Source organism: Orcinus orca, chromosome 4 (assembly GCF_937001465.1).
Source record: "Orcinus orca chromosome 4, mOrcOrc1.1, whole genome shotgun sequence".
NCBI classification, from domain to species: Eukaryota; Metazoa; Chordata; class Mammalia; order Artiodactyla; family Delphinidae; genus Orcinus; species Orcinus orca.
Window position 1 is genome coordinate 9,306,957 of NC_064562.1, and position 12,383 is coordinate 9,319,339.

Here is a 12,383-nt window from a genome sequence, read left to right on the forward strand (position 1 = left end):
AAAGTAATACTTGGGGGCTTCCCTGGTGGCACAGTGGTTAAGAATCCACCTGCCAGTGCAGGGGACACCGGTTCGAGCCCTGGTCCAGGAAGATCCCACATGCCACGGAGCAGCTAAGCCCGTGCGCCACAACTACTGAGCCTGCGTGCTGCAACTCCTGAGCCCTGCGTGCCTAAAGCCCGTGCTCCACAACAAGAGAAGCCACTGCAATGAGAAGCCCGCGCACCACAAGAAAGAGTAGCCTCCATTGCCGCAACTAGAGAAAGCCCACACGCAGCAACAAAGACCCAACACGGCCAAAAATAAATAAATAAACTTAGTTTTTTAAAAAAGCAATACTTGGTAAATAGGAGTTGACACCTTAATACAACCAATAATAAGTAGGAACATTTAACTTTAATCTCACTTTACACATGATTCTTACAATGGAGGTGTGAGATAAATTAATAGTGCAATCTCCATTTCACAACTGAGAAATGTAGATGAAGAGGTTAAGTAATCTCAAAACAATATTAAATATTTAAAGTGGACTCAGAGCTCTGCAACCCCTAATTTCTGTTCCAGTATTCAACCTTCAACTGTAATTTTTTTTCATTCAAACACCTTTTGAATACCCTGTAAATTTTTTTTTAATATAGAATTTCCTTTTTCATTTTCTTATTAAGTAACCAGCTTTATATATCCTGGGAGAAAAATTAGAAAAAGACAATTCAGAAATCTAATCCAGCCCTTCAGAGGTGTGCAAATTACCCTGTCGATGTACACAGTTTAAAAATCTTACATCTGGGGCTTCCCTGGTGGCGCAGTGGTTGGGAGTCCGCCTGCCGATGCAGGGGACGCGGGTTCGTGAACCGGTCCGGGAAGATCCCACATGCCGCGGAGCGGCTGGGCCCGTGAGCCATGGCCGCTGAGCCTGCGCATCCGGAGCCTGTGCTCCGCAACGGGAGAGGCCACAACAGTGAGAGGCCCGCGTACCAAAAAAAAAAAAAAAAAAAAAAAAAATCTTACATCTGATCTCATTCCAATAACCTATTCCATTTAAATCATTTAAATCATGACTACCTGCTCCTCCTAAAAATCTTAATAATAGTTAACACACCTACAGTGGTTAAAATAGGCAGGGTATTTGCATATATGTGCCAAGTATTTTTATTTTTACACATACTAATTCACTTAAACCTCTCAAAACGCCCACGAACTGTGCATTTGACAGATGAAAACAGGTATAGATAGGCTAAGTGATTTGCCCAAGGTCTCACAGCTAATCAGTGGCAGAGTGGAACTCAGAGCCACACTCTGGCTCCTGAAGCAGCACTTGCCAGCAGTAACCCTGCTCTCAGTCAGAAACTGCTTTACTTCTGCCGCACTGAGAATAAATTACCCTTCTTCTATTTTATACAGCAATTAGCAGATCCATCACTTCCAAACAATTCAAACACGGCGACAAAAATCCACGTCCTTGAAAGGTCAATGTAAATCCAATTTAATGAGCGTGAACGTGGATTTTAATGTTACTAATGCCATTTGTTTAAATGACAGGCTGCTACACACTTGAAATCACAAAACAGAGCTTAAGTAAAAATGGAGGAAGGGTTTCTGAATTCTTTGTATGTATCTGAACAATAGCCTGATAGCTCTTAAATAAGTATAATTGTGAGGCAAATTTGGTTGCATATATTACCTTCATCTGTTATTTAAACCAAAAGAAACAAAAATCCATTCTATTTAATTTTATTTAAGACTGATTTAGATTCTATTTTTATTCTAATTCAGAAATTATAGAGTCTTTGTAAGAACTAGTCATTTCCCTCCCTCCCTTTTTATGGGACCCCCTCGATGCCCTTCCAGGACGCTGAGAGCCAATCCTATAAACGAAAAAGCTAGTTAATGATATTGTGCATAAGTAATGTTTTAACTGCAGAGTAGTTTGTGTGTGTGTGTGTATGTGTGTGTGCATGTGTTTGTTTTGTAACCACAAAACCAGAGGGGGAAGTGTAGGAGCAAGTGGGTTGGGCAGTGGCAAAAAACCTCATGACACATCTCTCCACCCCCTGTGTTGGTGGAGAACGTCTGGAGCAGCCTTTAAATTCTGAGACGTCCTGGTTGTCAACAGCAGGGAGAGGAAGAGCCCAGAGTGCAGCCCTGAGCACAGCATCAGCACCGCCTGGGACCGGGCTCTTCTTAGCCGCCGCAGACCAAGGTAAGGCTGCAGTTTGCTACTTGCTTGCTGGCCTGTGTATGCACTGTTTCATTTCATGGGGAAGGTCAAGCCGTAAGGAAAAGGGTTTAACAGTAAAAGGTGTTAATCAGACTTAAACGGTCCTAGTCTTTGGAATAAGCATGCCAGATCCAGGGCAGATCTCCTGCAGGAAAGGCGGCCGGCTATTTTGAAAGACGGTCGAATAGAAAACTTAAAAATATTTCCACGCCATCCTCAAAAGAACTGAAACTGCTTCTTGCCATCAGAAAAAAAAAAGGAAATGTCTATGCCCCTTTGGAATGATTATATCTACATCATTTTAAATGGATAGATGATTGTGGAGACAATTTAAAAGGAAAATGATTTTTAGTGCTAATGTAAACAAATGATAATGCTAATTATTTAACGATCTGACTTATCCTGTTTTCAAGGAAAAAAACCTTTCTGAATATTTTTACCTCTGTATTTAGCTATTAACATTTATCCAAAATACCTGTATGACACTATTTAGACTTACAAATAGGAAAGCTGTTGACTGTTTTCAGTGTTTTTCTTTCTTGTTTCAAATTTCTAGAATACCTTACTTAAATTATTAACTTTAGAGATAGCTTCATTTCACCTAAGTAACACCTTTTAAATAATTTAAGTTGAAAATCGCATTTGAAATGCATGCTGGAAAATGGAGAAAGCAAGTTTCTTTCACAAGCTTTATTTTCTCTCTTTCTCTTTGTGTTTTTCTTCTCTGAAAAATAAATATTCCCATTCCAGCTTATTACTTGAACTCAATTACTGTTGATCTGTTTTTAGGTTTAGATGGCTGGTGACATGAGGTAGCAACGGCATAATCTCTGAAACTCTAAATTTTAAAGTTGAATAAATATAGACTTGTAAAATTCCTCTCTCCTTGCCTAATAGGAAGAGATGGAGAATAGAGGAGGTGGCATTACAAATACTAACTCAAAAGATCATAATATTAAGAAGAAAATTTTCCTCTAAGAAGTAGAGAGTATTTCTACAGAAAATATATATTTATTTGTGACGATTTTGTAATGTGGTAGCCTAAAAAAGCATCACTGTTTTAACCTAGGAAAAGATCAAGTATTTCTTACAAAATATTTTGCAGGAACATTGATTACGATGAGAATTGCAGTGATTTGCTTCTGCCTCTTGGGCATCTCCTCCGCCCTTCCAGTGAGTACAGCCGAATCTTAAAGAAAATTCCTCAAAATAAATGAATTGTGTGTTTCAAGGTGCTACGAACACGTTCACACTGTAATCTTTCTTCACCTTCTCTGTTTCAAAGGTTAAACAGACTGATTCTGGCAGCTCTGAGGAAAAGCAGGTGAGCATCTTTTAGGTTTATCATATAGTTAAATTATTTTTGCAACTGCTGGAAGATGTGCTACAAATGTATGGCGATTTTACTTATTTTCATAGTCAAACAAAATAACTTATAAGTATTTATTGAGTGCCTGCTATGGTTCTAGGCCAGTACCAAGCACAGAACTGCTTTTAGTCTCTTAAAACCAAACTAGATTTTTTAATATAATAAAATGATGCTCTAGGCCTATCATTTATGTAAAATGAGTTCTATGAAGTTGTGTGACTTTTTGTTTCCATGAGTCAACATACTGTTGTAGAAGTAAAAAATTCCATCTTTTGCTTTACTTAGTGGCAAGCTAAGTTTAAAATTCACCTCACATATTGGAGAGTTGGCATAACCATAATATTCACAATATCTCCTAAGATATTTGCTAAGAAGCCCATTATAAAGAGAAAGTCTGTTTATGCCGTTTGTATCTATTGTGCTTATCCGATGACGTTAGATCACATTTTTCTAGACAAACATAAGACCAAATCAAATTCTTTATTATAATTATTCAACCAGCACCATAGATGTACCTGCCCCTCCACAGGGTGAAAGCATGCCAGCCAAACAACAAACGGGCATTGTCCCAAGGAGCTTGGACAAAAAGGCACACAGAGTTCAATTCCAGATAAACAGAATAAAGGCCAGTATAGAGCTGCCTGGGGTCACCGCAATTAGATTGCTTAATGAAGATGTTAGGAGAAGTATTGCCGGCTTGTGTTTGGGTGTGCAAGTGGGTAGAAGTAAGTGTGTCTGTTTTCCAAGTGATTTAAGAACACAAGTATTGAATCACAGCACTAAGCCAGAAAATTAACATTTCCAGAGAAAATAGTGATCACACTTTTTGAGGCAAGAATTAGTGCCTTTTTAATAGAATAAAATACGGCACGTGAAGCCACGGCTGTATAAGTGGTTAAGTGTTATTTAGGAGATAAGTGAAGAGCTCAACCTTCTAGAATCCTAGAAAACTAGAGCTAGTAGGAAATATGGAGAGTCTATAAAGAGACACCCCTGAAGATGAACACCGGTTATCTATGAGTCATATGACTACTGGGTAGATTTTAGTTTGTTTTTCTTATCTATTTGTTCTTCATATTACTTTTTAAAAATTATAAATTTATCTTATAACTACAGATAAAGCCTGTATTACAGGTATCATCAGAATAAATATGTATATTAAATGTAATCAATCATAACATTTATCTGTATAATATTTATATAAATATATATATTTTAAAGAAAAAAAAGAGGGAAACTTTGAACTCATCTAGACTAGTCGTTTTCACATTTTTCAGTCAAGGAACCCATTCTTTCAGCAAAAACTGTCACAGAAGCCCAATATGAAGCTCCTCTGGTTAGAGCCAACCATGGGGAAACCCAAAGTGCTACTGACTGGTTTCCTTCCTGCGCTTCTCCTCCTTTGTGGCTGTGAAGGAATTCTTGGAACCCCCGGGGTACCTTTTCTCCATGACAGAGAGGTGAAGTGATCGCCCTGGGCCGTACAGCCCACCAGATGACACTTATTCAGAGCAATTTCCACTCCTCTGCATTAGCATCTTATTATCATTTTCCAGATAAATGACTTGGCTAAGTAAAGGTCATTCCATTCACGTCTTTGGCACCTTAAAGCAATAGAACTTTCATGCAATGGTGTTGATATATTTCTGCACTTCCCACTAAGGTAGCCACTAGACACGTGTGACTATTGAACGCTCTAGTGCAACCGAGGAACTAATTTTTTTTTAATTAACTTAAATTTGAATAGCCATGTGCTTCATGGCTAGAGAATGGCATACTGGACAGCACAGCCTTAGAGAGTTTCTCCTTGTTCCACAGAGACAGGAAACAAGGAAGATCAACACAAATTAAGGGCCCCTCTGCTTTAGCTGTATTTCATCTGAGAGGAATTTCTGCTAACAAACGTAGAACAGAAAAGCACAGTGTATCATCAATGTGAAGAGTCACTGGATTTGAGCCCTGGCTCTGCCACTTACTGTCACTTAACTTCATCGTGGCTGGGTTTCTCCTGATCTGTAAAATGGGAGTAATCATACTGATACCTCTCCCAGGATTAAATGAATGAGTATTTGTAAATTACTTTGAAAGTGTGCCTGCCTCACAATAAGTGCTACGTAAGGGTTTGTTAAATGACTCTACCAGAAAGAATAAATTATGAAAGATAGAGCTCAGGCTCCAGTTGACTGAATAATGCATATTATGCTTATCCACCAAGATTGGGGAAGTAGAGTTGTTTTTTTCAGCTTATCACTTAGAGATCCCTGTTTCTTTTTCTTAATAATGACAGATACGCAACTCTTTTTTGTAGCTTTACAACAAATACCCAGATGCTGTAGCCACGTGGCTAAAGCCTGACCCATCTCAGAAGCAGACTTTCCTAGAACCACAGGTATTTTTAATTTTAATTAATTCTAAATATTAAAATTCTCACAGTTAAAGAACAACCACCACAAAAAATAGCACCGAGCAGCCCATTTGGGCTTGTTAAGTGGATCCTTCCTGCCTGTTGGTAAAGGTGAACTTGGGACACCAATTGATCTGTCATGTTGTCTTCCCGCTTAAGTCATCCACCAATGAGGCTAAAAACTAAGACCTGCTTTCTATGGAAAAGGCTAACTTTTTGAATAAAAAAGTTAAGAGAGTATGATGTACACTGATTTGTACACTTCTTTCTTCAGAATACTGTGTCCTCTGAGGAAACTGTTAACAAGCAAGAGGTGAGGTTCCACTTTGAATCCAAGGTCCACCATGTCTTGGAGGAACTAAGGAAGCAACTCTTTCTCCTGGTGACATTGCCTGGGTTCAATTCTGGCAAAATTCCATTAAAATTCTCCAGTAAATGCCCTGTCTATCCACTGGCCTGAAATTCCAGGGGCGCATCACACCCCTACCCAAAGCCTTGAACTTTCTGCAGACCTGATTATACTGGGCCAACAGTATGGTGGGCTCTAGGTCAGGGATGGTGGAAGTAGAGCCTTTACTTAGTGGAGTGGAGGTGCGGGTATGGGAGAAATATTATGGAATGGGCTCCTGGTAGCCCGATTCATATCTGTCTCATTTCTCTGAGTGACTCTGCCACCACCATCCAAGGGAACAATAGGAACTAGGAACTTTCTCCTCAAAACCTGGAGACCCACCATCTTGAGACCCACCCTCCCTTCCTAACATGAGCTCAGCCAACCATAAAAAAAAAAAAAAAAGAAAAAAAATTTTCCTGTCTAAAACTTGCCCACAAAAAACACAAGTGTTTACTAAATGTCAGAAATACCAGGTTTCAAATAAGTTTAAGTGTGGCAGGAAATGTTTACTAATGTCTGTTGCTTGAAATACTAAGCCTCTTGCAATTTATTTAAGATATTTTGTTGCTGTCATTTAATATCTGGTAAGCATCTAATTAATGCCTACCAAAGCCAAGACTTTGACTCCAGGAACGTTTCTGTTGCTAACATAATGGTTTATTTAATAACTATTCTTTTTATTGGAATTAGTAATATATTTGCTAAGCAAAGGGATAACTTAAATTTGTTTTCCTTAAGATTCTATTTGAAGATGCTACGAATTTCTAATAAGGAAAGTTAGATAAATGACCCAATATATTTGCAATCAGAAGTGTAATAGACATTAACTGGTTAATTGAGCTGCAGTTTACACACATGGATAACACAGTCGCCTGTTGATTATCCAGGCTAATAGGGAGGAGTTTTAGGTTTGGGGGTGAGCATTAATACATGGATGCTCTCATCTCCTGAGAATTGTCATAGAAAAAAACAATCTCACAATTATGTACCTGTATTTACTGCATCATTGAATTTGGTAAATTAAATAGTGTCTAAAATGATCAAGGAAAAACATGTTATCGATATAAATTTATAACTCATACATTTGGCTTGAAAATGTTTATGAAAAAGCAAGAAAAATGACTCCGAATAGGATTCCATTTATCCTTGTGTTAAAAGGGAAATTGGAAGATGCTCACTTTAGCTCTTAAAAGCCATTGAGTGCTTTGTTGTGAATACAAAGATTCTGAAACTGGGACTTCCCTGGCAGTCTGGAGGTTAAGACTTCGCCTTCCAAGGCAGGGGGTACGGGTTCAATCCCTGGTCAGGGAGCTGGGGTCCCACGTGCCTCATGGCCAAAACACCAAAACATAAAACAGAAGCAATATTGTAACAAATTCAATAAAGACTTAAAAGATTCTGAAACTAAATAAAGATAGTAAAAGACTAAGGCACCGTAAAGGCTAAAGGAAAATAAAAACCTTGACACCAATTTTTCCGATCATCTTGATTTTCAGACCCTCCCGAGTAAGTCCAATGAAAGCCCTGAGCACACAGACACTGTGGATGACGAAGAGGACGGAGACAGCCAGGACAATGACTCCAATGACACTGACCATTCCGACGAGTCTCACCATTCTGATGAATCTGATGAAGTGGTCACTGATTTTCCCACTGACGTTCCAGCAACCTCCGTCTTCACTCCACCTGTCCCGACCGGAGACACATACGAAGGCCGAGGTGATAGTGTGGCTTACGGACTGAGGTCAAAAAAGATGTTCCGCAGATCTGAAGTCCAGGTAAATCCTTGAACAAGACACATGAGATGGTTATGAGTAGAGCCCAGTTCTAGGGAACAAGGGTCTGCATGCTCATTTGTTCATTCATTCAGCAAGGATTATTACTTTATGATCATTGAATACAAAACCTTTTCCCGCTTATTGGTTTTTGTATTAAAGTCCACATAATTTCTCCCTAATTTTGTCTCTCAATCACAATGCTATTTTTCCAAATCCTGGTTATAAAGCACTTATTCTATTTGCATTTTTATTTATTTATTTTTTAAATTGATTTATTTTTGGCTGTGTCAGGTCTTTGTTGCTGCGCATAGGCTTCCTCTAGTTGTGGCGAGCAGGGGCTACTCTTCGTTGCAGTGCGCAGGCTTCTCATTGCAGTGGCTTCTCTTGTTGCGGAGCACGGGCTCTAGGCATGTGGGCTTCAGTAGTTGTGGCGCAGGGGCTCAGTAGTTGTGGCTCGCGGGCTCTAGGGTGCAGGCTCAGTAGTTGTGGCGCACGGGCTTAGTTGCTCCACGGCATGTGGGATCTTCCCTGCCCAGGGCTCGAACCCGTGTCCCCCGCACTGGCAGGCGGACTCTTCACCACTGTGCCTCTGGGGAAGCCCTCTATTCGCTTTTTTAAATTAAAAAAGGATCTGGATTTAGCACATAGCCCTGCCGTGTACGAGTTCCTTTACTTTTAACTTTCGCTTCATTTTCCCTTTATGTAAAACAGATAATGAGACCTTCCTCATGGGTTTCCTCTCATACAAAATTGATGTACCTATTAAACTAAAGGAGATGACGTAATGAAAGGACTTAGTTTGAAAAAAAGTAACATGCTAGTATTATTTTTTTGCTTCAGCCAAATTTAGACATTGTTAGAGAATACCTTGGCCTGAAAGTTAAAAAGCAGAAGAAAATTACAGTGTTCTCATCTCTGGCTGTTTATTGAATTCTTCTCCCGTTTGTTCTGTGATTCAGTATCCAGATGCCACAGAGGAGGACGTCACGTCACACGTGGAGAGCGAGGAGGTGGGTGATGCACCCAAGGCCATCCTGGTTGCCCAGCGCCTCCACAGGGCTTCTGACTGGGACAGCCGTGGGAAGGACAGTCAGGAGACGAGTCAGCCGGATGACCGCAGTATGGAAACCCACAGCCGCGAGCATTCCAAAGAATTCAAGCTGAAGGCCGAGGATGACAGCTATGAGCATTCCGATGTGATTGAGAGTCAGGATAATTCCAAAGTCAGCCATGAATTCCACAGCCAAGAATTCCATAGCCGCGAAGACAAGCTAGTCCCAGACCTTAAGAGTGAAGAAGACAAACACCTGAAACTTCGTGTTTCTCATGAATTGGATAGTGCCTCTTCTGAGGTCAATTAAAAGGAGAAAAATACAGTTTCCTACTTTGCTTTTAGTAAAAAGAAAAAAATACATTATAGCAGAGTGGGACAGAATATGAAATGCTTATTTCTCTGCTTAGTTGGTGAATATATGTGTGTGTGGATCTGGAAACAGATCATGGTTTTGATCATTAGTTTAGTGTGTGACTTGATGGTAACACCCTTGCACACTAAAAGCTTCAGGGTTTAGCCTATGTTCTTTCCATATAAGAAATGCAAACCATCATTGCATTTTAATGTTTGCTACCCTTTTATGAAAAGAAGTTTATGTAGAAGCAAAAAAAACCTTTTACACACTTGAGAATATAAAATTTCATGTCACTATGATCTTTTGTTTTTTAAATTAGTTTATATTTTGTTGTGATTATTTTTGTTGGTGTGAATAAATCTTATATCTCGAATGTAATGAGAGTTTGGTGGTGTCAATTGCATTTCTTATTTGATTCCCTACAGTTGCCTGGCAATTAATACATGTCATCATTTTAATTAATGTGCTGGACTTAGTAGACAGCAATCTAAGACCTTCTGGATCAAACATACAGCCCTTGGCTGAGCTAAAGTTCCCAGTCAAGGAAACAGGAGTCAAGTGGAGGTTGATATTCAGCCAGAACTCCTCCAACTATGCAGGGCTCTGTAGGCCACTTCCACTGAGTGAGACCAAACTTTTTCTAATTTTCACAAAGCTTATGTCAAAGCTAATGAAAGCTTAGATGCAATCACAAATCAATTTTATTGGTTTTTACCATTCTCCATTCATTTTCGCAGTGAATTTATGCTTCCTTGCCCTTGGATTACAACTTGGTAAGTCCCATAGCTATTCTGATCCCTTGTAGATAATAAACAAATAGTCCCTTTGTACTGGAAAAAACCTAAAAGCTAATAATCAAAATTTTCAACTTCATTCAAAACTAAAAGTTCTGGAAACCTGAAGTGGAGCAAGGGCCTTATTTCTATACCTTGCTCCTCTGCTCTTCTTAAAGCTAGAAATCTCACTGGAAATCTAAAACTTCTCTATTAAACAACTCTTGGGACAAAAGGGGAAAATTTTTAATTGCAGAATTTCTAAAAAATAGTTCTAATGAAAACATAAACTCACTAGAGTACCGTTAAACCAGTGATCACAGAAAATCCATAGCCTTAAATTCTTGCAGCAACAATAAAAGGATGAAAATAAGGATACTGAGTTTCCATCTTAAAACTTAGAAAAGAGCAACAAAGTAAAGCAAAAGAAAGCACAGGGAAGGATATAATAAAGTTAAAAGTAATAGGGAACAGAAAAAATAGTAGAAATTAATAAATCAAAATGCTGGTTCTTTGTTAAAAAAAAAAAAAATCAGCACCACAGATAAACCACTAGCTAACCCAATAAAGGAAGAAGGGTAGAAAGCACAAAGAAGAAATAAAAACAAGGAGATAACCAAGGACATGAGGAAGTTTTACAAATCAGAAGTAACTTATAATATTTTGCACAACTCAGTCCAAGTTAAACGGAAAACCTAGATGAATTAGATTATTTCCTAGGAAAATACAATTTACCAAAATTAACTTTGCTAATCATAGAAAAGACAAATAGACAAACTTCTATAGTGGAAAGACAAAAAGTTATCAAAGAACTAACTATAAAAACTAGACCCAAATGACTTTACAGTGGAATTTTATCAAAACTTCAACGACCAGATAACCCTAATACCATTTAAATTGTAGCAGAAAAAGAAAACTCTCAAGTGATCTTTATGAAACAAGTATTACTTTGACACTCAAACCTGGTAATGATTGCAAATGTACACACACACACACACACACACACACACACACATATAAATCAGTCTCACTCATAAGTAGCAGTGGAAAAATTCTAAATAAACAGAATCTAAAATCAAGTTTAAAGAAGGCATCATAATCAAGGGGGATTTATACCCAAACAATGATGCTTCAATATTGGTAAATTCATTCCTATAATTCACCATATAGTTAGATCTAGGGAGAAAGATGTCATATGATTAGATTTATAGATGATAACAAAGAATTTGTATCAGTCAGCTATTCCTGTGAAAATAATGAGTAACAAACACCCTCAATATCTAAGTAGCTTAGGACATCAAATATTTTTCTTTTTCTCCTTCAACAGTCTGTGGGTTTGCAGGGGTTGTACTTCAGGCTGCAGGATGGATTCAGGTCTGCTCCATACGTCTCTCTATCTAGGATCAACTATCCAGGGCATGTCTGTCTTTCTGATGGTAGAGGCAGGAACAGAAGACAGGTGAGCAGAAACTTATGATGCTTTGGGCTTAGAACTGACACACTGTCACTTTTGATCAAACCCCTTTGTTCAAAGCAAGTCATACACGTAGAAAACAAACTTATGGTTACCAAAGGGGAAAGGGGGGGAGGGCTAAATTAGGAATTTGGGATTAGCAGAGACACATTATATAACAGATAAACAACAAGGACTTACTCTATAGTATAGGGAACTGTATTCAATATCTTGTAATAACCTATAATGGAAAAGAATCTGAAAAAGAACATATATATATATATATACACATATACATATATATATATAACTGAATCATCTTGCCATACACCTGAAACACTGTAAATCAACTATACTTCAGTTAAAAAAATTAAAGACAGGGCTTCCCTGGTGGCGCAGTGGTTGAGAGTCCGCCTGCCGATGCAGGCGACACGGGTTCGTGTCCGGGTCGGGGAAGATCCCACGTGCCACGGAGCGGCTGGGCCCGTGAGCCATGGCCGCTGAGCCTGCGCGTCCGGAGCCTGTGCTCCGCAACGGAAAAGGCCACAACAGTGAGAGGCCCGCGTACCACAAAAAAAAAAAAAA

The 12,383-nt window shown here is 38.9% G+C and overlaps 1 protein-coding gene across 2 annotated transcripts; it reads left to right on the forward strand.

The window, feature by feature from the left end:
* Positions 1-2,042: 2,042 nt before the first annotated feature.
* On the forward strand, positions 2,043-9,955 carry SPP1 (secreted phosphoprotein 1). 2 transcript variants are annotated; one of them, XM_004266135.3, is made up of 7 exons: positions 2,043-2,200; positions 3,324-3,391; positions 3,504-3,542; positions 5,896-5,976; positions 6,266-6,304; positions 7,882-8,163; positions 9,123-9,955. In XM_004266135.3, the coding sequence occupies exons 2-7, from the start codon at positions 3,338-3,340 to the stop codon at positions 9,522-9,524; spliced, it is 897 nt and encodes a 298-aa protein (XP_004266183.1). In that variant the 5' UTR covers positions 2,043-2,200; positions 3,324-3,337; the 3' UTR covers positions 9,525-9,955. The 2 variants fall into 2 exon arrangements, with proteins under 2 accessions (XP_004266183.1, XP_004266184.1); XM_004266136.3 differs by lacking the exon at positions 6,266-6,304.
* Positions 9,956-12,383: the final 2,428 nt, after the last annotated feature.

Excerpts from the sequence above, each read along its gene's own strand:
- SPP1 (XM_004266135.3), top strand. The coding sequence starts at position 3,338 with ATGAGAATTGCAGTGATTTGCTTCTGCCTCTTGGGCATCTCCTCCGCC. Across the intron at positions 3,543-5,895 it reads GCAGCTCTGAGGAAAAGCAG|CTTTACAACAAATACCCAGA; the intron begins GTGAGCATCTTT and ends TCTTTTTTGTAG. Across the intron at positions 5,977-6,265 it reads AGACTTTCCTAGAACCACAG|AATACTGTGTCCTCTGAGGA; the intron begins GTATTTTTAATT and ends TTCTTTCTTCAG.